This window comes from Poecilia latipinna, unplaced genomic scaffold (genome assembly GCF_001443285.1).
Source record: "Poecilia latipinna isolate Pla-1442-1.1 unplaced genomic scaffold, P_latipinna-1.0 Scaffold400, whole genome shotgun sequence".
NCBI classification, from domain to species: Eukaryota; Metazoa; Chordata; class Actinopteri; order Cyprinodontiformes; family Poeciliidae; genus Poecilia; species Poecilia latipinna.
In genome coordinates this window covers 426,601-453,081 of record NW_015113016.1, presented here as the reverse complement: position 1 = coordinate 453,081, position 26,481 = coordinate 426,601, and the positions used below count along the sequence as shown (strand labels likewise).

Here is a 26,481-nt window from a genome sequence, read left to right as displayed (position 1 = left end):
GAACTGATATGAGAGCAGGTTGTGCAAGGATAAAACTTGGCTTCAGCCTATTCCTTGTTTTAGTGTATTATGGGTTTGTAAAGTAGCATTTTGTTTTTGTTTTCTGCGTGTAATGTTGATAATTTACCAAAATAAAGTGAAGATGAACTGAAACTGAACATTACTATCCCTGGTTTCACATTGTGTGACCCATGTGTTACATCGGTTTATCTCCCCGTTAGTCTTAAACTGCATCCTCTGCTTTCCTGCGCTCTCCTTTATATTTGTATTTTTTAACCTACATCTTCACTTCAGACATGGGAATCAATAAAACTGTTATGAGCCAAAAAATAAAAAATGTGAACATTATCATATAACGTATAAATACGTGAAGGAACTCCTGAGTAATTAGAGCACTGCATCCTAAGGTGGGTTTGTGGTTTTAAGCAAGTTTTCAAATGGAAATCTAATCAAAGAGGCACACTGCTGAATAAAAGCTTCTCCTCAAACCCTCCCTCTCAGTCCCACTGTAACAAAAAAAAAAAGAAAAAAGGAAAGCCAAGATAATGAGGCCGGGTGGGAACATGTAAAGTGAAGGTGTATTGACGGGCCGTGTAAGCCGGCCTAATCCTCCTTCACAGCATTTGTTGTGTCATTAGAGCTGTTTACGTTGCGGGTGCTGTGACACGAGGCCCATTCACTCCCGTAGCCGTCAGCCACGACCGCCGCAGAGATCCAGTGGTGGTAAGTCGGGCCGCTAGAAGCCACAGTGAACTTTTAAAAGTGGGAGAACCACAAACAGACCTTCAGAGAGGATACAAGAGAATTTTGGTAAGATCCAGAGAAAATAAAACACACACACACACAAAAAACAACACTTTAGAAATGTCCCCAGCAGCTTTATTTTTGTGCAAATTTCACAGATTTTCTTTTCCTCTCGTGTTCCACAGATGGCTACATAATTATATATGTAATGTCATTGTCTTTCTCACATGATGTAAAAGAAATCAAGTGGCCAATGTTTCCTTTAGCAAAGCCTACCTACAGGATTTCACTGTATTCCTACAGAACCTGCTGGGATAAACCTGTTTAAATCTAAGACTTGAGGGAACAATTTATGCTTTACAGCAGCAAGAGAAGCTATTATTAGTTATTGTGCATTAAACATGTTTAAAAACTGAAATTAAAAGAAACAAACAGTAATACAGTGCGATTTTGGAATTTTAACTTCCATGTAAGTCTGGCCATTCAAGTTTCTTTCCGACAGCCGACTTTCTTATCGAGTCTGGTCAAACAAATAACACAAGATGGCACCATGCAGAGTGTAAGGCAGATGTTTCCTACAAGTGTGAGTTGTACTCCGACACCGTCGTGGGAATTTACAACATAAGGGTTGACAATGTAATATATGGTTTATGACCCGTAAAAAAAGCCCTTTGCTTAAGAGCTAAATGACACTTTTATTCTCTTTCTGAAGACAAACTACAATCACGTTTTGTTGTAGCTGACATATTATGGGATGTCTGTGTATGCACTCTGGGTTTACGCAGCTACTTTATGTTCTGTGTATCTGTGTCGTACCTTACAGTGTTGATACGAGGTAGCAGAGATTAATGAGTTGACAACTGTAAACCATACAACACAGGAGATTATATATATATACACCACAGTATAAGAAAATAAACTAGCACTATTGCTTTTGGCTGCAGCTCTTATTGCTGACGTATAACAATATCAAACTGGCTCAGATGACAGAATAAACTTTGATTATATTTCCCTTTAATTTAAGCTACTATGAAACTTTCAGTATGTTTCATGTCTCTACCAAGCACAATAAACCATCTTTAATCAAGCTCGTTTGAGTACTTCCATCATATTTGACATCTACACTGTATTCCGAAGGTTCACCACCTAACTACGCCTTTTTAAGACTATTTGAGAAATGTTCAAAGCAAAATAAAGGCCATCTCTGCCTGTGAAATATGACAAAAGAGCAGTCAGTCACAGAGTGATTAAAGGAAAGCGTTTTTTCTCAATTAAAGAATGGCTGATATTTATTTAAGACTGTTGATGTATGAAATAACTTTGCTAATCTTAATTTACGTCTCTACAAAGTTTGTTTCCTTAACGTTTGCAGTTGAGCTCCAGCGGTCCATTGTTAATGTACCTGGACTTGCCCTAAATGTAAACGTTTAAGACGGATCTCATTTGGGCTGCTCTTTGAGCTGAGTCTCCCTGAGAGCGCCGGTGAAGGTGGCCGTCCACACGTGCAGGGCCGTTCCAGCCGACAGGGTGAGGAAGAAGAGGAAGGCCACTTGGAAACCACACCAGTCGACCACTCCTCCGGCCAAAGCGCTGAACATCAGCTTCCCCAGAACCTCCAGAGTGGCCAGGAAACTGTAGTGGGTGGCCTAGAAGAAGAGCGACAAGCGAAGCGACAGGTGAGCGACACACAAGGGCAGCAGATTACATTTCCTACTTAATGCGTCTACTTTTACATTCTGTTAGAGGAGAGCATCTAACATTAACTACTAAAAATCAGGAAAGTGTGCTTCGTCGTAAAAAAATTAATAACTACTGCAGACGGAGAAGTGAGGAAAAGGTGAAAGGTTAGGCGCATTGTTATCCTTAAAAATGTTCGTCTTAACTACTTTCAATATGAAACAAGAAATGTTACGTTTTGGTGTGGACATTCAACCCCTCATCATCAATCAGAGTGGAAATGTATTTGTTTTCTTCAGACCGTCAGATCTGTGTTTCTTTGGCATGGCTCCAAGCAAACATCCGGCACCATCTTCCCAAATCCCGCACTAATCAACTGGAGGCAAATTTTACTTTGTCTGCTCCTCAGCAATGGAACGAACTCCCTGAAAACTTGAGGAACTGACTGAAAACATCACTGTTTACAGCAGTTTAACATAAAGGTCAAACATTGCTTTATGTGGATTTTTTCATGTCTTAGCATTTAATTTGTTTCAAATTTACATTTCAACCTTTCTGTTTATGTCACGCTTAATATATTTGACCTTTTTTGGTTCAAATGTGATTCCATTACATAATTTTCATAGACTTTTTTGTATAAATTGCACTATACAAATAAATCACTTTCATCCAATCATTTACAGTCTGCGACTTCCTCTGATACATTTGATACATGTCTCCTTGTTAAGATGGTAATTATGAATTACATGTGGCTTTTCTCTACATCGATGCGACTTCCTTCAACAGATTTCTTACAGTTTACTAGGAACAATTCACTCTGGGTTGTATATTTTCTAACCAGACTGCTGCTGTCAAACAGCAACAGTCTTCAGTCAGAGGCTTCTTCAGATTCGTTGCAAGACTGACTGCTACCAGAGATTCTGGAGATATTTGAATAATATGAGTTCCTCGTTTAGACTGTATTCAAAAGCTAGAACTGATAAATACATAAACAATCACATAATCTAAACAAATATTTAATGTGAAGAAGTCATAAATCTAACTCAAAAATATTTTTAACTTGCTAAATTTTTTGTACCTCAAAAACTTGGAAAGTAGAGATATAACATTTGATCTTTTTCCAAACACTCAACACACCATGCATTGTGACATCGCCTATAGAACAATGCTTGGAAATAAGCCAAAGATGACCTGAGTAACTACAAAGAGTATTTCTTAAAGAAAAAAAAATCTATTTAAACTTGACTGGATGTTTCGAGCCACACCAGGACTGATTATTGACCTGCAGATTGAGAAAATAACTTAGAAAGAGTCTGCTTTCCAAGCTGAAGCAGGCTACGGCTTTGTTTACGCAAAAAAGCTGACTGGAAGGTGCCGGTGTTACGTCAATCCGCGTTTCCCCATCAGATACAAGAAGCATTCGTGCAAGATGACGTAGGGGGAACCGTATCTGATGGGGAAACGCGGATCGACGTAACACCGGTATTTTCAGACGCTGACTGGCAAAAAGTTTCACGTTTAGACGGCACTGTGTCAACATGGAGATGAGACTGGCAAAACGCCTCGACCTGCAGCAGCGCTTTCACACCTGTGAAATACTTCAAACCTCCGTGGGCGATGTTCCCAAAGGTTCCTCACATACAGACTCCGATCTCTGCTGATGTGTAAACAAGTGGCTGGATTGCAACAAATACGTTACGGCTTCTCTGAAAACAATGCCTAAAATACCTTAAAAAGCAACACCTGGTGCCGCTATCTAAAGACGTGAAATTTTTAGAATCACAGTCACTGACGTCTGTCGGCTTGGGAAAGGTCACAGAGAATCATAGTTGGTCAATATCCACAAAACAGAAAATAGTGGTGAACCAGATTACCAAAATTACTCCCAGACAGCATAAATGACTCATCCAGAATATCAAGTATGCGTTTCTTCATATCTCTGTACATTATGATGAAACAAGGTAGCTGAAGGACTCATATTTAAACTAAACGGAGTCAACATGTTAATGTTGGAGCAACTGGTATTTTACTTGAATCTGACGAAACAATGTTCTTGTTGCTGTGAGAATCTGCGGCTCTGTCAGCCAGGCTGAGAAGCACAGCGCTCGGAGCGACTTTGCCGGCAGACTGTGGCAGCGCTCCGATGCAGAGATCTCTGAGAGCCTGGTGCGACCAAAGCTAAGTGGAGTGTCTTTATTCTGAGCAACTTGTTTAACAGATTTGGTTTCTTTCTCCTGGGTATCCTTAGCAAGCACTCACACTATCAGCTTTCTGTTACTGGATAGCACTACTTTCAATAACACGCACATGCTACACACATCGAGCACAGACAGGCTAATGCGTTCCTGTTCTGGGCACGTAGATTCACAAACCGAATCAGTGAAAAGGAAAGATATCCCCCTCCACCCCACGCCCCTCAAACCTAACTGCAGCTCTGATCAGCACATTTTTGTCTTTGCTTACTGCCATTTATCCGAATTTGTTTCACGACACCTGCTCCACAGGTGTCTCTTCTTTTGTTCTCGTTTCACACGCGAGGAGCCACAGCAATGCGAGTTATAATTTGTCACCTTCAGAGATTGACTGAGTGACGTCTGAACGGCTGCGTGAACAGCGATCGCCTTCAGGCGGTGATGGCCCAGTTACGGCAGGGACAAAAGGAGATACAGCAAAGAGGAGAAATCAGGAGAGGAGAGCAAGAGGCTGGGAGTCAGAAAAACAAAAAGAGCATTTAGTCCAAAATGAAGAAAAGAAAACTTAGTCGGGTAGCTGGAGGCAGGAATCCAACAGAAGAAGGAAGCAATAAACAGAAATTGGGTTTGGGATTCATTTTGAGATTTCACAGGTGGAAAGCGCTGGTGAGAAGAGGCAGGTAGAGCTGGGAATAGGGGTGGCACAGTCCTTTTCTGGCAACCCCGAAAGGAAATTACTTCACATTACAAAATAGCACATAAAGCCAAGTCAGATGAGAAAAAAAAAAGAACACAGCCTTTATTTCTAGTACATAAAAAGATTTGTTAAGCCACAGGATATGATCTAACGCCGCCAAATAACACGATAACTACCAGAAACAAAACAACGAGAGAGGAAAAGAGAGTGAATGAAGTCTTTGTTACCTGTATGCTTTCCTCGGCCCTCTGAGTGCAATGCATCATGGTAGTGAAGGTGAGCGTGGTGATGAGACCACCCAGGAAGTGCTGAACGCTCATGCTCAGGACCGCCATTCCTGCAGAAGCAAACACGTGCAGGCAAAGTGGATCGTAATCAGCCACAAAACATCTGCATCCAAGAAAAAGGTGCTTTTCCTGACAGGGAAAAAGATGAATTACTGTGTTTTCTTCATCTTTATGCCTCATACTTACTCTATGTCAAAGCAGCAAGAAAAAGGTAAGCAGCCGAGGAGTAAAGTCTACCCCCCCCCCGCCCAAATCACACACACGCACACACACAGACACATCTCCAAAACACATGTAGTGTTATCCTCTGAGGGGAAGTGGCAGAGCAGTGTTGGTGGGGAAACACAGAGGAACCACAGAGTCTATCTGTCTCTGCTCCCACGAACACTGAATTATTCACTCAAGACGCCGGAGTTTTTGCCGAATAAGACTCTTCAGTCAGCGATGCAAGGCTGCTGGAGTCACACAGATACTCTGCCTGATCAGACTGGAAGAGTGGGAAGCGGAGTGTTATCATGTAATATTGAAAATCTGAAACAGAATGTTTTTCTGTTTTCTTTCTCTTTCTTTCCCCTTTAACATTTCTGAAATCTTTGTCGGGTTTTGGAACGGAGGCGGGATGGGGGGCCTCGACTTTCAGTGCGAGAGCCTTGATAGGGAAGACGAAGTCTTTGGCAGAGAAGTGAATGCTAAACACTGCCAGACTGGCAGCTCAATGAAACCAAATGTGTCATTTGTGTCAATGTCCACAATATGATACACATTCACACATCCTGAAGGAAATGCTAAATATCTAGTTTAACTGCTTGTACTAAAGCTGGTCATTTCCACCATACTTTTCAGTTCTTTCAAACATTTAAATATTTGAATATCAGCACTCATTTGTTTAGGTCACACAATATGACAGTGTGGCCATTTGTAGTTTTTATTTGCATCCTTACAAATGTATTTTTTTTAGTTAGATGTATCAGATCATCAAAGTCATTTGTTATTTAGGCAAAGATAATTAAGTAAATACAATTCACAGTTTTCAAATGATTCGTTCATTTATGGGGGGAAAAAGTATCTAAACCAACCTGGTCTAAAGTGAAAAAGTAAACATTCCCATTGTTAAATTAACTCAAGTCTTAATATGAACTTTTGATATAATATATACAATATTTTGTGCTTTTCACATAATCATGTGATATTTTTATATATTTTACTTATTTGTATTGTTGCTTCATTGGGAGGTTCCTACCTCTGATCTGTGTTTTAATTTGAAGCACATTAAACTATTCTGAATATTAACGGGACTATCCAAATTAACCTCTTGCCCAATTCATTTTTGAAATGAAGTCAAAATAATTTTAAATTAACAGAAAGATGTTTAACTTACAAACCTTAGATCTAATTTTTTTAAGCTACTGGAGCAGTACATTTTCTTTCTCCTTTGATTGTCTAAAATCACCAGAGGAGAAGGTCAGTAGTCGTTCTCTGCATGTTTTTTCATCCCAGGGATCTTCTGGATGAGCCATGACAACTTTGAAGCTACATCTGGTTTTGAGATATTGTCTATTTGGATTTACATCCAGTTTCTCACCTTTCATGAGCGGCGATGGTTCCAGTACAGTGAGCAGAGAACTCTGGAAGACCATGCTGATGGTACGCAACACAAACACCCGTCGCATCATCGCCCCGATGCTGAGGAGAAACAAGAGGCAACACAAATTTCAGGAAGACGCTTTAAGAGCTAAAAGTGCATCAGCGAGCAAACGTGGTGTGCACGACAACGCCTCGGGGTTCGCAGCGTTACATTTAAAGACCTCATCGTGTCTCATGCAATTACACTAACGCACATTCATGGAGACACACACACACACACACTTACATGTCAGCAAGCGCATAAGTAAACAAGTCCCCAGACACTAATTGATTCCCTGTTAGTGCAAAGAAATCATCCCCCTGTGGGTTTGATTCGTGACGTAATCAATAACCTAAGGAGATCCTCAGCGTGAGAGAGATAATTAATCACTGTTAACATACATACAAACACACAGACACACACATATGGGCACTCACACTGTTGATGTGACAACAGGGATTAACAGTGCCAATCACTCAGAGGATACCTGCCACTCAAAAGGACTGTGTGTGTTTGTTTATGTTTTTTCTGCATGTAATTATTTATGTGTAAAAAAGATTGTGAGGAAGAAGGGCCTGTCGCGCAAAGCAGAATATTTAATTCAAGACGGTAAGTGAAGCGTCTACACCAAACTTACCACTCCACTCCTCTCCATGGGGCTCCACTGAGACGTGGCTCTTTTTCAGATTGATCGGCGATACTTAAAATGACAGCAAACCATATTTGATACAGTCATATTCGATAAATTAGAATGTGTGTTCAGACGAGGCTGGTTTGTCAGATTAAAAGTACTTTTTGAAAACAAACAAGAAGGTATTAGATTTTCTTTTCATTCATATTTTTGTGTTTTTCTACGTGTAAAATCATCATAATTAACACAAATACACTATTTTCTCCACTGCACTCCCTCTCCCCACTCTCAACCCCGCCTCCGCCTACATCCTGGCTGGAAAACCAAGCCTGCACCATTCACATGCTAAAGACATTCCTCTTTTCGCTCCTTCTTTACCTCCTCTCTCAATGATAGTCTTTCATATGACGCTTTCTCAAGAGATGCTAAAGTGTGTGCCTGTGCGTTAGAGAGAGAGTGTGTGTGTGTGTGTGTGTGTGTGTGTGTGTGTGTGTGTGTGTGTGTGTGTGTGTGTGTGAGAAAGAAAAAGCCGCCTGGCTGCCACCTTACACAGGCCGGGCCCAGATAAGAATAGGTTTGCTCTCAGGTTGCTGCTGGTGGTTCTAAAGAGCGTCCCTGACTGACCACTCAGCCGTTTCTGATGGTGGAGCGGATAAACGTTCCAACTGGGCTTTTAGACGTGGGACACAGCCTGCTGGACAACCTCCCCTCTGTGTGCTAATGTGGGGGTGAGAAGAAGAGGTGAGGAAGGAAAAGTGTTCATCTGGCACGGAAAACTAAATGGTATAGATGTACTTTTAAAGACTTATCGGCACATATTTTAATCTTTACTAGTGGTTTTAAATATTGAAAAATAAAAATAAAGTAAAAGTAAAACAAAATGTGTATATGTTGTGTGTGGAAGACAAGTTTTACCTTTAATAATAAGCTACACCACCAGGTTATTTTATTCAACCTTTAAAGTCAGTAGGACTGAAAGATTTCTGCAGCAGCAAAGAGACAGTTTAATGCTAAAAAAATGAGCATTCAGATCTGTGATAACAAAGCTAAAACAGAAAATCATCTGCAGAAATCTCTTAAAAAGAAATCGTTGCTGTTCATCTACTCGGAAAAGACTGTAAAAACATTTACAAAAGTTGTCATTTGACATTAAGCGATTACTGCAAGTGCAGATCTTTCCTGGAGCAGATTTGTTCATATATCAGTTCTCAGAGAAACCCAAGACTACCATCTAAAACTCTGTCCATGTTTACAAATACAAAATCTCTGAATGTGCATTTGTGGTTCTGAACAGTAGTTTTTATTCACAAAATTCTTTACGAAACGAATGTGACAGCACAGATAATGCTTCAACGTTGCATCTGAACAACAGCATAACCTCTGGTCCACCGGTCCTTTGGACAGTAACAACAGGAGTAACAGAGGAGAAACGTGTAGCTGTGCGTTAGCCATGACCTAGCAGGTGAATAAATTCATTTACAAAGAAATGTCTGCCTTTAACTCTGTCGTTATGTCCCATAGAAAGTACTCCCAGTCTAGTGCTTTTGTGTTTTGATCTGTTTTCTTCTTTTTAGCCTATTTATTGCGAGTCTATTTTGGTCGGATATTTATTCAAGTTAAAATAAAGTTGCTCCCCTCCACTGTCACCTCAAGCTTGCTCTGGGTGAGAGATTGCTGCAGCATCAACGGCTCGATGCAGTCGCCACTAAATGATGACAGAAATTCTGACTGTAGATTATTTGACGCTGTCAGGTGTCATAATTTATATCCAAGCAGGCATTGGATGGGAATCTGACTATGTGGTTGGATTGTATCAGAATAAATTTGATTGCGCTGATCTGCATTTGTACTAAACTTGACTCCATATAATTACATACGAATTCAACCTGCTATTTATTCAGTTCTGTGTCCAGCCTTGAAAAGTAATTTAATGTAAATTGTTCAACACAAATAAACTGAATGGAAATTAATTAGATGTTTGATTTCTATAAACAATGCGTCATAAAGTATAGCAACATGTCTGGAGACCGTATAGGTGGAAATGCAACACACCAAGAATTTTCTGGCCTTGTTTATAAGGAGCAATAACATCAACCTATCAATATTTCACCAATTTTTTACAAACGCATGAAGTCATTTGCTGCATGCTGTATGAGAGCTCAGCATATACCTTTACCTCATACATAAAAAAAGAATTACAGGCATTGAATGAGGCCATTTTGAGATAATTTCTTATTAAAAATAGACATCTTGGTGGATTCAAGCTTAGATGAAAAAAAAAAATCCACAAAATATCTCTGTATCCTTGGAAAAATGACACAATAAGATGGCATAGCTCCAAGTGTTTTCTGCCTTTAGTGGTGTGTGAAGAGTTTATTCCCTGTACAAGCGAGATGGAGACAGCGCGAAGCATCAAAAGGCAAAGTATCACAATGACATCTTTTCAAAGCACTTTAGCCCTTAGAAAAGTTTGGCCTTTGGAGGTTTCCTCTTTGTTTATTAGCGTTCCTTCACGAAGGGAAAGAACCAAACAGGCTGACATCAGAGAGAGAGAGAGCAGAGAACAAAGGTCTGGGCAAGCTAGCACACACATACAATACTGACACAGATACGGGCAGGTGGGAAAAAAAAAAGACACCACAAGTCGACATTAACCAGAGAAACACAGAACATTTACTGCAAAGTGATCACATGATGCAACTTGACGTGAAGCTGGAAAAGGAGCACAAAAGCTTCACTTTAAAAGACACAACATCTGTTGCTGGAATTAAAACAATGTAAAGACTCCTACCTCTGTAACATCATTGCATATCTCTGTTTTAAATGTATATTGTGATTCGCAGTGCTCCGCATTAGGGGCGTCATGATAACAAGTTTTACTGGACGATAAATTGTCCCAGAAGTTATTGCGATAAACACTAATAGTTTTGTTTGTGGGCCATTTTCAAGCAATATATTGGTAGTGGCATAATAATGCAAGAGCACATTCTCAAATATCAATAAACTTTTACTTTTAATGAACATTTAACACTGGAATCGGAAGACAACACAAAAATAAAGCTAGATAAACTGATCAAAAATCTAGATTAACAGAAAGAATAAATAAATTATCATTTTAATTTGAAATCAATTTATATGTCGAGTGTGTCATCAGTTAGACAACCAACTGAGAGGTTTCCACTCCTCACAGCCTTCACAGCATAATAAGAAGTTAGCATTTGTCGGGAAATCTAATACCTACATTCAGCTACATCTATATTGTCTCTGCAAACTGAGGGGTGTGTGTGTGTGTGTGTGTTTTTATGTGTATTCTGCGTGTACCTGAGTGTGTGTAAAGGATTTGCTGTTCATGCTGTTCTCACACCACACGCCACACAGGGGGTCCCTGAGCTCTCAAACAAGGCAATGTTTACTTAAATTACCGTACACACCCCGAGAGAAAGAGAGAGAGAGAAGATAGAGAGAGACAGAAAGGTACAAACACACACACACACACACACACACAAGCATGTACGTACACACAAGCCAATAAAGTGAAGCAAGAGTGATGAAGAAATGTTAAAGGGGAAATCTGCATGATGAATAAGGTGAGGAAGAAGGTAAAGATGATTACAATATCTTATGATTATAATATCTTACATGATGAGAGTGCAGCAAACACACTTTTTATCATATTGGATATTTTTAGCATGGTTGCAGTTGTTTTGGGTATTTTTATCTCCACCAGAACTTTTATGTTTTTGTCCCTACGCCCTGCAGATTAGCTGATACTGAAGGTCATCTATAATGCAGTCCAAGCGTCTTAAATCAACAGTGCATAATTTGACAATCATCAGCGGTTTCTCACTGCCGATGAAGACTACCTGAACTGGGCGAGCAGCAGGCCTCCGAGGGATGAGCCGCAGATGGAGAAGCCCATGGCGATGACGCCGTTCCAGAAGCTGAGCTCTCTGGCTGTCATGTGGTGATCCAGGAGGAAAAGAGGAAACATGGTCACGGCACCCTGCTCACCTGGAGAAAGAAAGAAAGGGACACATGGGAAAGAGGCACCAGAAGTGAGACGAGAGACTGAAAAGAGGAAAATCAGAACAAGACAGCTAGACAGCAGTTCAAGCTTGAAGCTTATTGGTGAGAAAATCTGTCTTTTCAAGTTAATATCAGAAAAAATAAAACTTCCAACTTTATCTGTCCCTCCTTTCCGAAAGTGACATAGATGTAATACATTCAAATGTTTTTAAATGGTCCCTCAGCTGCACAGTCATGGAAAAGACTGCTGATTTGACAATGACATCCTCCATAAGGAGGGAGAGCCACAAAACGTCATTGCTAAAGAAGCTGGTTGCTCACTGAGCATTGTATCAAGCATATTCATAGAAAGTTGAGTAGATGGAAAAAGTGTGGTAAGAAAAGGAACAACAGCAACAGAGACAACTGCAGCCTTGAGAGGATTGTCAAGCAAAATCTTTTTAAGTATTTAAATGATAAATGGTCAAAATATCCAAATTCTTAAACTCCACATGTATGGAATAATAAAACACACCAGATCCAATGGTGCAGATGACCTGAAGGCTGCTGAGAAACCTGGACCTCACCACAGCAGTGCTGCAGACGGATCGCCTCCATGCCACGCCGCATTGTTGCAGTAATGTAACCAAGAACTGAATGCATACAAATGAAAACATTTTTCAGAAGCTTTACCTTTCTGTTTAAAATATCCCTTTTTTATTGATCCTATGTAACATTTTGATTTCTTGAGAGTGTTTTTATTTTTCTTTAAGTCATAATTAAAATCACAAAAAGTGATGGCAAGAAATATTCACTCTGTGTGTAAGGAATAGGTTTCACTTTTTTGAAATGAGTGACAAAAAAACTTTAATACAATTAACATGAACTTTCTTTCATAATATTCCTTTTTTTTAGATGTACTTCTATATTTTGGTTTTGTTTCTCATGGAACAAGCCGATTTTTCATCGACAATAAAAGATAAAGTGGATTTTCAACGAGGAGGCTGGAGCAAACTGTTTAGCCTGCAAACCCGAAGAACACACTTTTTTCCGGAGATGACGGCTGCAGGTTTAAACGAAGCGCGTCGATGTGCCGCGTACCTAGGCCTATTCCTGGAAAGTGTCAATAATAGATGCCCGACAAGAAAAAGAATACCCTCAGTCACTTTATCAAAAAGGGGCCTAGCACTTTTCCTAAAGCTCAAAAGAGAAAACACAACAAAAAAACACAGAAACTTCCACAGATGAAACAGACCTCACAAAGACCTTTCAGTCAAAATAAAAAGTTTCTGTCAGACAGTACGACTTTCTTCTGTGTGGCGTTGAGTGTGGGGGTAATGTTCTGCGGAACATTACAGTAAAATATTCAGTGGTGCCGACTACACAGTGTTATTATATTAATGGAGACTGACTTCAGAAAGACAGTGGGACCAAGGAGCTGCGTGAGTGACAGCTTGGCTCCCAGACTGCTGTCAAAGACGACGCAACACAACCGACGACTCACTCACTCAGTCAGCCAGGAGACAAACAAAAATAGAGAAAGAGACGGGGAAAAAAAAAGACAGATGAAACAGACTCCCAGTGATTGGGAGTGCAGCAGCAGAATTAGAGTGTCACCGCTGTAACAATGGTGTGACAACCTTCGTGAAACCTGGGGAGGAAACGTGGATTCTCTCTGTAGCAAACGCTCGTCTCTCACTTCTGTCACTCATGTGTTACCGCTGGCAGATTACACATGCTCAACATACAGACGGGACTGACTGTGCCATGAAGTCTGTCATAAATGTTAATTTAACCAATCAGAGAGGACAGTCGCCTTCCGACAGACGAGTGTGTTTTGTTTTTCGTCTTTGAGATGAAGTCGGAGAGAAAAGAGAAGGCACTGCAGGTTCACAATGATCTTTCTCATCACGACAACAGAGTGAGTAGAATAAGCAAAATAAATAAGGGGATAAAAACATTAATGTAATACTAGCCCTCTTGCATTTTAATGTCTGAAAATAAATAATACGTGATTTACATGAGCACCAACAAACACCTTTCCCGAATACGCCGACAAGAAGAGAATTTAAAGGAAAAGGAAGATTAAAATTAACAAAATGACTTCATTCTTATGCATCTTAAATATGCTATAACATTTTTAATTGACATCCATGTTGATAACTCGTTATCTCAGTAAATGTTACAAAGCAAACATTCACTGCTTTCAGCTCAAATGTAAGGTTTTGTCCCAAAATTTGAATATCTATTGTGTGTGTGGTGTTTTTTAAAGGATCACTCAAAACTAACATGCTGCAAAACTCAAAAATCTGATCTCTTTCCAAACAGTGAACACACCATATTAGGCGCCGTCATTTCTTGTTCGACATTCTTCAGTGTTGCTGAGACTCAAAATGAGCCATTTTTAGTATCAATGCTTAGAAAAGACATAAAGTAAGAACATAGATATTTGAAGGTAAACTGTATTTTCTGCTACATGTTGGGACATGTCTAAGTCTTACCTACGCTGCAAGAAAGCGAGAAAGAGCAAGACTAAGAGCTAGAAGAAAGGCTGGACATCTGCTCTCTTTTATCCTTCTGAGCTTTCCATCTCTCACACTTCATGAAGACATGAAATCTGCTGTTTTAGTAATAGTAATGACTAATCTGAGATGCGAAAGTCAATTTAAATCTGAAGTATGAGTCTTTTACAAAACTATTTTACATATCTGTTAAAAACGTCAGAGTGTGCTGACAGTATAATATGATGCAGATAATCTGTGCAAAAATCGAACTCCTCGCTGTGGTCCTACTGCAATCTGCAGAAGCCCGTTGTTCTGCTTGTTTCTGAACAACCAATGAGAGCCAAGAGGAAGGTCTTAGCACCGTCAGTCAACTTGTGTACACGCTGCTCACATCCTCCACCACTCAGCATGTACAAGTTCAAGATTGCTGGTGTGCTGCAGCTGTACGACTGGTGGAGAAACAACCTGCAGGACAACAGTTTATCTGCCGCCACTGGTGGCCATGCATACTCATCTGTACATTTACAGCTCCTTGCTCTTATGTAAGGAGAGTAAATATGTAAAAAATATATTTTTTTAGAAGTTACCAACTGCATCTTCTATATTTTGATTCTGTTAATAAGGTAAACATGATGTGATTCTTCAATGTCCGTTGTTTAGTTCAAAGTTCTGTATGTTCAACCAATTGTTTCTTTACACATGGAGTATTGGTTGGAAACACAGACAAATATGAACAAGTAGATTATCCCATTAACTATTCTCCAAGCAAGAATTGTCTATTTTAGCAGGAACTCTATTATGTTAAGCAAGTAAAATAGAAAAACTGTGAAGAAGAAGGAAGAGCAAAAGATGTCAGAAATCGGAATAAAAAGGGAATCGGTGAAAAAGACCAAGTCAAGGTTCACACCAAAAAACTGAAAGAGATTAATGAGACAGAAACAGCAACAGGTCAATTAGGAAAAGAGAAGTAATAGGAGAAAACTGATACAGCAAACGAGCGTCATACAGTCATGAACAGTAAGACACAAACAGAACATGACGCAGGAGAGAAGATAGCACTCAGCGATGAAGATGGCTGCAGACAGAGAAGCAGGAGGAGGAGGGGAAGCTGAACAGAGACATTGTTAGGAGGTTAGTGAAGAGGAAACAGAAGAGGGATGGCAGGCTCAAAGAAAGCTGTGTTTACAGACAGCACAGTCAGACAAAACTATTTACCGTTAAAAGAGCGACAAGCATTAGGAAGGGGGTGTTTTGTTGATCCTGGTTATTTAAAAGGCTTGTAAGCACACATACATTTAATAACATTTTATAAATTTTTGCAGCAACAATGCAGGGTTCTTTAAATGAGACTAAACTCCCAAGTACTGTTGTTGTGATTTATTGTCAGCTGCCAAACAATTTCTGAAAACCCATGATCTGCTACCATGTCCACGGCTTGCAAAACTGTACTTAGGCCGTGTGCTTTGCTGTAACAAATCTGTGTTTCTAACAAACTAAATGTTCCTCACCAGGAACAATGATATTTCAGCAAATTGCTGTGCCTGTAAACATCTTCTGCAAGTTTTACATTTACTGAAGCCTCAACCAGATCATCTTTACCTTATAATTTAGGGGGTTTTCAAACCTATACATGTCATGGATTTTTTTTAAATGTTTTTTTTATGTAATGTCAGATTAGGATTGCTTCTCCCCGTAAATGCCTGATCTAAAATGTGTCTGAGCATCAGAGACAAAAAAGTCCTGAGTGGGACATCCCAAAGTAAAACACTTTTCAGTCCTTGGCTTTAATAACAAACCAAAAATAAGTTCTTCAGCAAAAAAATAAATAAATAAAACATGAAAGGAAAATAAATTATAATTAAAATGTATATTGTTTTTAAATGCCAAAAAGCACTTTTTAATAGCAAAGAAGAAAATATGTAAAGATAATGATAACTTTGCATCTATTTTACTGACTACTGTTGTACTTCAGAGTCAGAAATAGTCATTTACAATCGATTTGTGCCCGTCTACTGGCGGCACAAAAAAAGGATGGAGTGAGCAATTTTGGCACAAAGATGATCCTTGAAGCAAACGAGGGTAAGCTCCTTAAACATAAACATTTTGATAGCTACAGGTAAAACCTGCACTGATTTCTAAGTTTAAATTCAAATTCAAAAATCCCACATGAAAATTAAATGTTGCAACTCATCCAATGTTCGTCAAAGAGTTGTCGTAGATGCTGATGGCAACAAGGACCTCCTGCAGTTTGTGTTACAGAAGGACAATTCATCGTTTTCTAGTGGAGAACCATGGCCTCAAAGTTAGAGGATCTCTCATCCCAGCCACTTTGAGCTCAGCTCAAGTGGACATTAAAGGCCATGGATCTAATCTCTGCAACTGCACCTTAAGATCCTGTCCATGAACACCACATACGGGATTGGTGACGAGGGGCAGCCCAGGCTGTCTCCGTCTGAACAAGCTTGAATACAGACAGCTCTTGCTTTGGGCATGCAAGGATCAGATAGCAATTAAAAGCCACCCAGATACCCCATCCGACCCTATCGAACACCTGGATAGGTGGACTGGTCCATATTTCCCCTTTCTAAATTGCCAATGGGTTTTCAATAAGGCCAACCGAATATCTCTCTCTACTTCTTCAAATTTTTCCCTTATAGAAGTTTTTGCTTCTGCAACCAAAGACAACTCAGTCCTCCTGGCCACCCAGTACATGTCAGCTGCTGCATTAATCCCCAAGAACAACCAACCCCTAAAGCCCTTTTTCAGCCTGCTGGCTAACATCACCACTTGTAACCTGTAGAAGGTCCTGTGCTTGCCACTATGACAACCACCGATAATCTTCAGGCCACAGTTCTTCAAAACCGCATCTGCAACAGAGGTCCTGAACGTAGCCCAATATGATACCATGTCCCCAACTTCCCTCGGGACATGAGAAAAATTATCCTGTAGGTGTAAGTTGAAAATCACCATCAGATGTCCTCGTCTCAAACCACCTGATCAGGTTCTCCAAGTCTGTCCTGCAGACTCCTCTGCCAATGGTTCTAACTGACTACCAGGTGGTGATCAGCCCGTCTGTCTCTTCACCCGAGAGCCAAGATGTTGTGCCGCAGGTCTGACGATACAATTACGAAACCCAAGCACTTCCCTATTGCTAACACCTTTGTTTCTCCATCGGCATTGAAGTCCTCCAGGAACAACACAAAATCCCCAGATGGGACCTCTTCCAGGTCACACCCAAAGAGTCCAACACCTCCCTTTTAACTAGTCTGATCCAAAACACTTAGAACATCAAGACATCATAACCAAATCTAGTAAAAAAGTTTGATTTTTTTTTTACAACAGAACGTTGTAAAATTATATTTATCTCAAAATCACCGTTCTAATGGCCTTCTTGATTGTCAAACTACAAGTCCTAGACATAAAACGTAATTAAACTCTGATCAGGTGCATGTAGCTCCACATATAGCCTAAAAAGACAGTTTGACCAGCTATTGTATGTCTTAGAAATACACTAATATCTCTTTGCCAACACAATATCTGGCAAGCTAATTCATACACAAGTGATTTTAGGGTAATACATTCAATGGGTATCAGGCACATTGGTGTAAAGTTGAGGCTGTGTGTAGCTGTGTGTATACATGCAAAGGAGTTCCTATGGAGTGGAGCTGGGAAATGAAAAGTTTAAGATGATGGTGCGAGGTCGGCGAGGACCTGACCTTCCTGTGGCAGCTTAAACAAAAGAGCTGTCAGACCAGAGGAGATCACCGAGGACACACAGTCACCTTGCAGAACAAAATTAGCACTCGCCGCAAACAACAGGGTAAATGAAGACAGCTTCATAGATTCGACATGCATGAGGACAATGCAGCATGCACGTACACATACAGAAGGTCCACAGGGATCCACACGCACCCGCACGCACTGTTCAGCTCCTCAGGTTCACTAGGGACGGCATAAAACCTGCCTTTATGGAATTTCACAGTCTCTAATGCATACGAGTCTTTTGTCACACACTTGGACACAAGGAGCTCTTTATGGCACTCAGGACTCAAGAACATGCAGACCAGAACATCAGGTAACGATTACATAACATAACCCCTCTGCAGATACCAAGCCCTCTGGGCCACTGGGTGGGATTTTCTTCTTATGAGTTTTTGGACTGAATGACCCGTGTAATATGAAGTTAGGTTTTATTGGTCCAACCGCTCTAATATGATTTCGTTTTACCATTCTGCTAATAAAACAAGCCACATCTTTATTATTATTATTATTACCAATTAATCAGTGCAAGCGCTTTACATTATTTAGCATTTATTCATGTATTCTGAAGCAAGAGACACATTATGAAGTCCAGCTAAACCTTTTAATGACCCATCCGTTTAAATTAGGTTTGCTGTCGAAGGAAAACATAAAACATGTCGGGAAGAGGGTCCAGATGAACTGGGTTGGCATTTCCTGGTTAGGGAATGACACAAATGATTTTTTAAAGTTTTGTCGCCTTTAGGATTCATCACTATTTTTGATGTGGCACAGTACAGCATAAGGATGACAAAAAAGATGTGCAAAAGTGATCAAAGTGTGTTTCACAGTTCGATGGAGCACCAAGCATTTTTGAGTCAATCCAACATTTGCCTCAGTATTATCATGACAGAGTGGACATGGTAGGTGAACACACCAACCTAAACCTGAAGACATTTATAGTGATCATGTAAATGAACAAGGCAAAGTCTGTTTACTTCTATTGCAGTTCTGCTGTCTGCCTTGCTGGAGGAGCCATGTGGTGGGTGTTTATTAATTCATCCTCTTCCCCAGTCTTCGCTCCAAGACCCTGTTTGTTTTTTTCTCTGTTGAAATACCTCAACTTTAACTTGAATGGTTCTCCAACTTTGTCAGATGTTCAGTTCTGGTTAGAACTGGAGTGGGTATTTTTCACATTCTGGTTCTTGTGCAGCTTCAAATGCTCCAGATGTTATCTTTCCAATGTGAAACGTGACAATGATGTGTTAAAACTAAAATTTACTTTATGAGCATCTCAGTTATAATTAATGCAATTATTAAAATATATTTGAAACAAAGTTTGTGGTGCTGCTAGACCAACACACTTTAAGACCTTTTCTTGATCTCATGGCAAAGTCGGAGAAAGACTTTTTCAAATAACACCAAGGAAACGCTCAGAAGGACGTCGTGTTTGAGATATTTTGATAAGACCCCCATCTAAAAAGGTTAATACAGCACCATATCTCGGTAAATTGCTGTTTTATATTTCCCTTCATTTTTCTGCTCATGTTCCCCTTCTTATCAATTTTATTACAAATCTGCATTAATTCAGCTGTACCCCTAGATGCACAGCCATCGGCTGTCATAGCGATACTCTGTGCCTCCTTCAGCATCTCAACAACTTCCAGTGCTCTCTCGCCATTGCCATTTATAATTCCTACTGGAAGTCCAAAAATGCTGATCATCAAGTGAATTAAGAGTAACTGGGGCATCTTCTATCCCAACTTCATCAGGCGAAAACAAGCTGACAGCAACTGGCTGGTGGCAGGCATTTCAACGATATTGTGATGCTTTAATATCTTGAGATCTTGTACAACGAGATCCCATTACATTACACCCCACGTAAATACAGATATTCCTTGAAGCTGCTTTATTTTTACTGAATCTTATCGTACCTTGAGAATCTCATACCTCTCCATGAGATTTGATGAGATTTTGGAAAAGTATTTGCAACTCCAGGCCTTCATTGTTCGCCTCTACCCTGGCTCGTTTCCCATTTTTCCTGGGCGGCCTCTCTCCCCCTCGCTCCCCCTTGTCTGTCGGTCTACCCAGACAGTTCACCCACCAAGCTGATGGCCTCAGATGGCACAAGGGTCACCGTTTAGACACGAGGCAGCAAATGATTGGCCACAGAGTTGGAAGCAGAGCAAACTCAGAGTTCATTAGTGGTAGATGAGGGAGAAGGGGTTTTTGTGCTTGTATATGCGTGTTATTATGAGAGGTGTTTGGGGTTGGGGAGGAGGCTGTTCAGACAGACAGATTACCGGTCTCACACAAACATATCCACATACCCCCTTGAACAAAAACAATACTGTCTCACATAGGCCGCACATTTAAGATTAATCTAAAACATAAGATGCATATAGATTACACTGGGATGCACAGATAGGAGGCATTTAAATAGCAAAAAGGGGAAACTCTGTAATGTGATGACTGCAAAGAAGGAAACCAATAAGTGCACTGACAATGCTAAACTTGATAACTGTTGTATTCTTGAGCAACAACCAATACTGTGTTGTGTGCCTTCATGTGTGCACTCATGGATCAGAGAGAGTGTTGCATGGGGGGGGGGGCTGCTCCTAGACAGATTAGGGGGTCCAGCCAGTCTTCATATTTTGTCTAGCAGTGTTGTCTGCAGGGGATTATCCGATTACTGAGCCAACCTCAACACTAAAAAAAAAAAGAAAAAAGAAAAAAAAATGAAAAAACACACACCCTGATGTGCACTGTTTAAAAAAAACAAAGCTGTATGGATCCATACCCCATACACAGGAAAGAACTGTGCAAATCTGAGGAGACAATTAGATTCCCACCACCCACTTGCACACATACATGTAAATACACATCAGAAAAGATGCCTGGTTTCCTCCATTTCAGTTTCTTAACGCCACAGACACAAAGACGCTCTAATCCTCACATAATCCCCTTCTGCTACCAAAAACCAAACTCTGGTCATATTAACTCTCGCTACCAAACACTCAAGCTTAACTTGTACGGGACCACCTTAGATTTTAACTTTGTATTGTTGACGACATGTTAGCAAACTAAAAGAAGCTGATGGAGCTTTGTGGAGTAACTTTCTGTGCTCATTCCAAGTACCAGAAGCTGCTTCGTCTGACCACAGTCTGTATTTCTTAGTGTTCTCACAGGAGACAGAACAAACTGGCTTGCAACAATTACTTCCACAGGCTTCAGCAATACACTGGTGACTGTGTTTAGTTGTTACCAAAACACCAACAGTGACATCTAGTGGTGATTTAGTGGTCTTAGGCAGCAACACCAATCAAGATAAAATTACCAAAAATGCAAATTTGTTAGTCTCACCTTCAAACAGAAAATGAGGAAACATAGATTTAGTTAAATATCTGATTTCTCCATCAAATTTGTTTCTGTCTTTCATCTTGTTGGTGGGCTTTGTGATCAAATATACATAATTATACGAGCTTAAACAGCGGCTAAATCAATCTCCTTTCTAAGTTTTTGATGCACTTCTCAACACAGGATTCTCACTCGTAATTCATTTCAAAATGCTGTATGTTTTCGAGACTCATATTTCCAGGTTTTTAGTTTTAGTTTTTGGTCCAATTCTAAAACACAAATATAGATGTTCCTCAGATTTTACATGACACAAACGCAAAAACCACGGATGGATTTGTGGAACCATAGATGTATGGATGGGTGGAATAATGGAGAGTTCACTGGACTGATGGAAATACTGAAGAACCGATGAATGCAAGCATATTTTCTATACAAAAAAATCCAAATGTGATGTTGGAACAATTTTTTTCAGAAATTCTGATATTTATTATAATAAATAATCTAATTATTTAGTTTAAGGAAACCTTCTGAATAGTTCGAATCAGGTAACATGTTCTATGTCTATGCAATGGTTACTCAGTTTGTGCTTTTCTTATCAGGACTTTTCTTCACATGTTAAAGTTGATATAATCAAAGTGAATACCTTGTGGGTCCTCACAGTATGTAGAATAAAACAGTGAAGTTTTACAGGCGTCACTGTAGTCAGAAATATTGTAATAGAAAAGGGAAATGGCCCTTTAAACTTGGGAGTTTATATTGTTATGATAAAAACAAAGAGATGAAAAGTTACTTTCAATTGGCATTGTGAGACTGATTGAATAAGTATAGCTTTATTATTTGTTCAGTATTTACTTAGAAGCTTTCCAAGCTCAGGTTAGAAAAATTAGCAGAGAGGTCTCCTCAAGTCAAATTTCTAACTGGGGAAGAGGAAGACTGTTTACCAACCCTGACCAAAAAATTCAAAATGGCACTGGATAGAAAAAACAAAGTCAATTAACCCATATGAGTATTTTTTTATCTAATAAACATCTTTCTTAGATAATACAATCTTTTTTGTCAACACGTTGAAAGATTGTTCTAAATACGAAAATGGAGAGTCTGGATATGCTGGTAGTAGCCAGACTTGTCGTCAAGCTCGTCGGTCAAATCCCAACTTGGAAGGGGCTGGTTGTAGAGAATTCACCATAAATTACCACCAGCACCGGTCTGGCCACTGAACTCGCTTTTTGAGCGGCGTCTGATGCAGCCAAGTTAAAGGTGCTTGAAGAACATAGTGAGATAATGACACTCGGGTGATTTCATTGCAATAAGTTTAAGCAGCAGAACACACTGCATGCACACATCCATTGCTATGTAAAGTTGTACTTGTTTAAACAGGAAACGCATTTGCATAGTGATTAGACTTACCAAGTTTGTATGTGAGCACATACAGGATTGTCCAAGGTGTGCCGGGCACTGCCATCAGCTTCCTCCACACCCTCCATGGCCTCATAGCCTCTGCTCCCTGCCCGCCCCTCCTGCCACCATCTGCCTGCTTTATGCTCTCATCGTCGAGCACAGGGGCCCCCCACACAAACAGAGCCACGCCTGCGTACACAAATGTCAGGAGCATAAACATCCAGCTCCATCCAGCCACATCAATCACAGCCAGGAGCCCACCACCGGCAAACACCGATCCAGCCTTGTATCCCACAACCTGGGCCGTGTTGCCCAGTCCGAGCTCCCCGCGTCCTTTCAACAGCCCAACGGCAGCCCCGTCTACAGCAATATCTTGAACAGAGGCGAAGGTGTTCATGGCCAGCAGAGTCCCAGCCACACCCCAGATGTGTGCTTCTGGAGCCAGGGCAGCACTGGAGAGGCATGTCAACGCCAGCCCAGACACCGTCCCCACCAGCCAGCGACGCTTGGTTCCCACTCGGTCCACCAAAGGCGCCCAGAGTACCTTCAGCACCCAGGGAAAGTAGAGGATCTTGGTGAAACCAATGCGTGTGAGAGAGTGGCCGGCTCCACGCAGGTACACAGGAAGCAGAGAAGACTGGAGACCATAGGGAATACCCTGGACAAAGTACAGCAGGCCCAGGAAGACGAGTTTGTCATTCATGATCTACTTCCAAAAGTGATTCTGGGGTGAAGGAGACTCTGAACTGGTCCATGGGTCAGTATTCACATTAAAGGGTGTGTTTCGAGTGAACTGCAACTGTTTTGACCTGAAACACGAGAAACAAAGATGGAAAGATCAAGGTTAGTCAAGGTGAACTCGGTCTGTATGATGTATTATGTGGCTAAGTCCTTCCAGCAGCCTTATAAGGTTGGCTGCTCACTGCTGTTTTACTGCTGCTCTGCACAGCTCACTTACATCTAGTAACGTTACCCCGCCGGCTTCCTTAAAGTCAAACACCCTTTTGCTCATTCAGTATGACAATTAAACACGCGTTTTAATCATTCAATGTGCATCATCACAACACACGCACAGTGACATTTCTAAACAGACCTTTGACAAACTGCTAAGACTCGGTTAGCGGGCTAGATGTGCACCGGGTTAACACTTTAAAACACGTTTATATGACGTGTCAGCATTAGTTAAGGCGCTGTTGTAACAAAAAAAGTAATGAAGAGTAGCTCTACGGCTGCTACAGGAGGTATTTTCACACATACAGAGAGAAACGCTGGGTCTTGCAGCTTGAGCTAACCGCTGAGTGTCCTCCGCTTGTTTACAGCGCTGGGCTGGGTCCTGAGGTTGCCAGGTATTAGCTTCCAGAACGGCCATCCCCCGTCTGCGGATAACCAGCCGGACAGGCTTTGTTTCTTCTTCTCTGAAGGTTCCCCGCAGCCGGCATTATTCACATTACAATACTGCCATCTCGTGGATTTAGACCAGCATGAAAAACTACAACTGTTTCAACATCTAGGTGTTATACCACGTAATTTTTTTAATCTCAATGAGACATGCATAGTTTAACAAAGGTTAAAAATATGCATGTAGGCCTAATCCTTGACCTAAAAAATGTTTTGCTATGAAATAAAACTGCTACTGCCTTATATAGTGTGTAACTAATACAGCATGAAGTTCAGGTTTCTGAGTCTTCTGTTGCTTCTTGCCTTTTCTTTGAACTAAACATTGCTTTTCTAAGGTGTGCAGAACACATAAAATGTTTTTTTTGTGATCTTTAATGATTAAGCCAATAATGAAGACCCTGCTCTACTTTTAATGTGAAACACATTTCATACAGTTAAACCTTTATTCATTTGCATTCTGCACCTCAAGCTACAGTTTGTCGGTAGATTGTAAAAGATCAAACAAATCTTTGCTCTGGCCTCCAAATTATTAAAATAAGTTTGCTTTCATTGTTTAGTTCTTCATGCACTGTATCATTATTTATTCTTTATTACTAGCAGAAAACAACTTATGTTTCCCAAAACTATCTGGTTCAAGCAATTCATACATTTCCTCGTACTGCCACTGTTTATTTTTTAACAACAGAGCACATTGATTTACCATATGTACGTACACATATAAATAAAAGACCCCATCAGATTATTCAATAAAAAAGCTTTTATTTGCAGATGTTAAAGCTCCTTCAAAAATTTTACTACAACTAGATGATTGGCCTGCATACATCAGACATAAGCTTTTTGAGCCTCTGGAAATAAATGCAAAGCTAAATCAGTCTAAAGCATTGGTCCAGGAGCACAATGTGCTACCTTTGCTGCCACGATACAAAATATTTTGGGGTTGAGGGAGGGTTTAAGCAGTGACAACTTCAACAGAATCTTTTGCTTATTGCTAAATGTCATGACAGTCGAAGACACGTCTTCTCAGTCTTCCACGAGTGCATAGGGCACCATACATGTCAAAAGATAATAAGGGATTTTCCACAGCTGCTGAATATCATTGGAGATCTTTGGCTTTTTCCACTTTGGTCCCAGAGACAGGCTTTTAGTTTTCGCCACAGAGAGCAAGCAGGATCTTCTCATAGTCCCCTTTTGTGTCATCCTGATGGTAAAAGAGAAACAGTTAAACTCTAAAAGTTTTGAATGGCCTATTATATCCATCTTAATATGTAAAGTCCGACGTAATAGAAGAAAACGTTATGTTTTGATATCATCAGTAGACGTCTGCTCACCAGAATGTCCTGGTAGAGCGTTTTGCCGTAGTTTTTCTTGTACTCATCCTTGATCCGCTTCATATCGATCTCAGAGCGACTCACCATGATGCGAGTCAGGATGTGTTTGCGGGTGCCTTTACCCTGATGGAGAAAGAGCAAAGCAACGAATTAGGAAATGTTTTGCTAGTCGGCACAGAGTAGCCAGAACCTTGCTGCTACACAGACTCCACCTTCATGGCCAAGTAGAGCTTTTCCGCAAAGAACGCCGGCCTGCTTCCAGCACATTTCACTGTTGCAGTTCAGAAGAATGAATCAAAATTAATTCTAGTATAGGGTTATAATCATTTCTTAAGTAAATGAAAATCATGAGCGCAAGTATCTGCCTTCACCTATTGCTGTGAGGCAGCTTTCTATATCTCCCTTCAGCTCCAAGTCGATAGCTTTGGCCATGTCCACTTTGCTGTATTTTGAATACCTATCAAACACTAAAACAAAAATAAAGAAAGAAACAGAATAGTGTTATCTCTTAAAGGGACGGAAACATCTTACTCAGCAGGTTACCACACTGACCTTTGCGGAGGTGTGGGGCGCTCCTGGTGGTCAGGATTTCGATGAAGGCGGAGCAGTCTTTGCCCTTCCTCCCCTCACCGGCTTCGTACAGAGTCCTGGCATCGCTGTCAATCAGCTGCTCATTGACTCCTTCAGTCCTGCCAGCCTACGACGTGTAACAGCACATTAAACCATTAGACACTTATTTATCTGCGTTATCAACCTAAAAAAGAGAAAAAAAACAATGTATACAAAAAATACAAAGCTCAGACAAGCAGAATATTCAGATAAATGTAAGAATGCAGTATGAAAGTTAAAAAATGTTACTTTATTTGCTGATAACATATCCATATACATTAAGAACCATTTG

The 26,481-nt window shown here is 40.4% G+C and overlaps 2 protein-coding genes across 3 annotated transcripts in view; both read right to left on the bottom strand.

The window, feature by feature from the left end:
• Nucleotides 1-559: 559 nt before the first annotated feature.
• mfsd3 (major facilitator superfamily domain containing 3) lies at nt 560-24,296 on the bottom strand. Of its 2 annotated transcripts, XM_015037316.1 has the most exons (7): nt 24,112-24,296; nt 22,864-23,663; nt 11,716-11,863; nt 7,180-7,280; nt 5,538-5,647; nt 2,147-2,390; nt 560-783 (listed from the first exon to the last, which is right to left on the bottom strand). In XM_015037316.1, exons 2-6 carry the CDS (start codon nt 23,555-23,557, stop codon nt 2,184-2,186), a joined length of 1,260 nt encoding a protein of 419 aa, XP_014892802.1. In that variant the 5' UTR covers nt 23,558-23,663; nt 24,112-24,296; the 3' UTR covers nt 560-783; nt 2,147-2,183. The 2 variants fall into 2 exon arrangements, with proteins under 2 accessions (XP_014892802.1, XP_014892801.1); XM_015037315.1 differs by lacking the exon at nt 560-783 and having other exon boundaries at nt 863-2,390; nt 24,112-24,295.
• A 693-nt stretch (nt 24,297-24,989) lies between these two features.
• Nucleotides 24,990-26,481, bottom strand: part of anxa1a (annexin A1a) — a 12,410-nt gene continuing 10,918 nt past the window's right edge. Inside the window, exons 8-12 of the mRNA XM_015037314.1 lie at nt 26,133-26,277; nt 25,952-26,047; nt 25,793-25,851; nt 25,581-25,703; nt 24,990-25,450 (exon numbers count right to left, since the gene is read on the bottom strand). Coding sequence (XP_014892800.1) covers nt 25,394-25,450; nt 25,581-25,703; nt 25,793-25,851; nt 25,952-26,047; nt 26,133-26,277 — 480 coding nt within the window. The 3' untranslated portion in view covers nt 24,990-25,393. The remainder of the gene's footprint in view (nt 25,451-25,580; nt 25,704-25,792; nt 25,852-25,951; nt 26,048-26,132; nt 26,278-26,481) is intronic.

Excerpts from the sequence above, each read along its gene's own strand:
- mfsd3 (XM_015037316.1), bottom strand. The coding sequence starts at position 23,557 with ATGAATGACAAACTCGTCTTCCTGGGCCTGCTGTACTTTGTCCAGGGT. Across the intron at positions 11,864-22,863 it reads TGTGCTCACATACAAACTTG|GTGAGCAGGGTGCCGTGACC; the intron begins GTAAGTCTAATC and ends TTCTTTCTCCAG. Across the intron at positions 2,391-5,537 it reads GGGCCGAGGAAAGCATACAG|GCCACCCACTACAGTTTCCT; the intron begins GTAACAAAGACT and ends CTCTTCTTCTAG.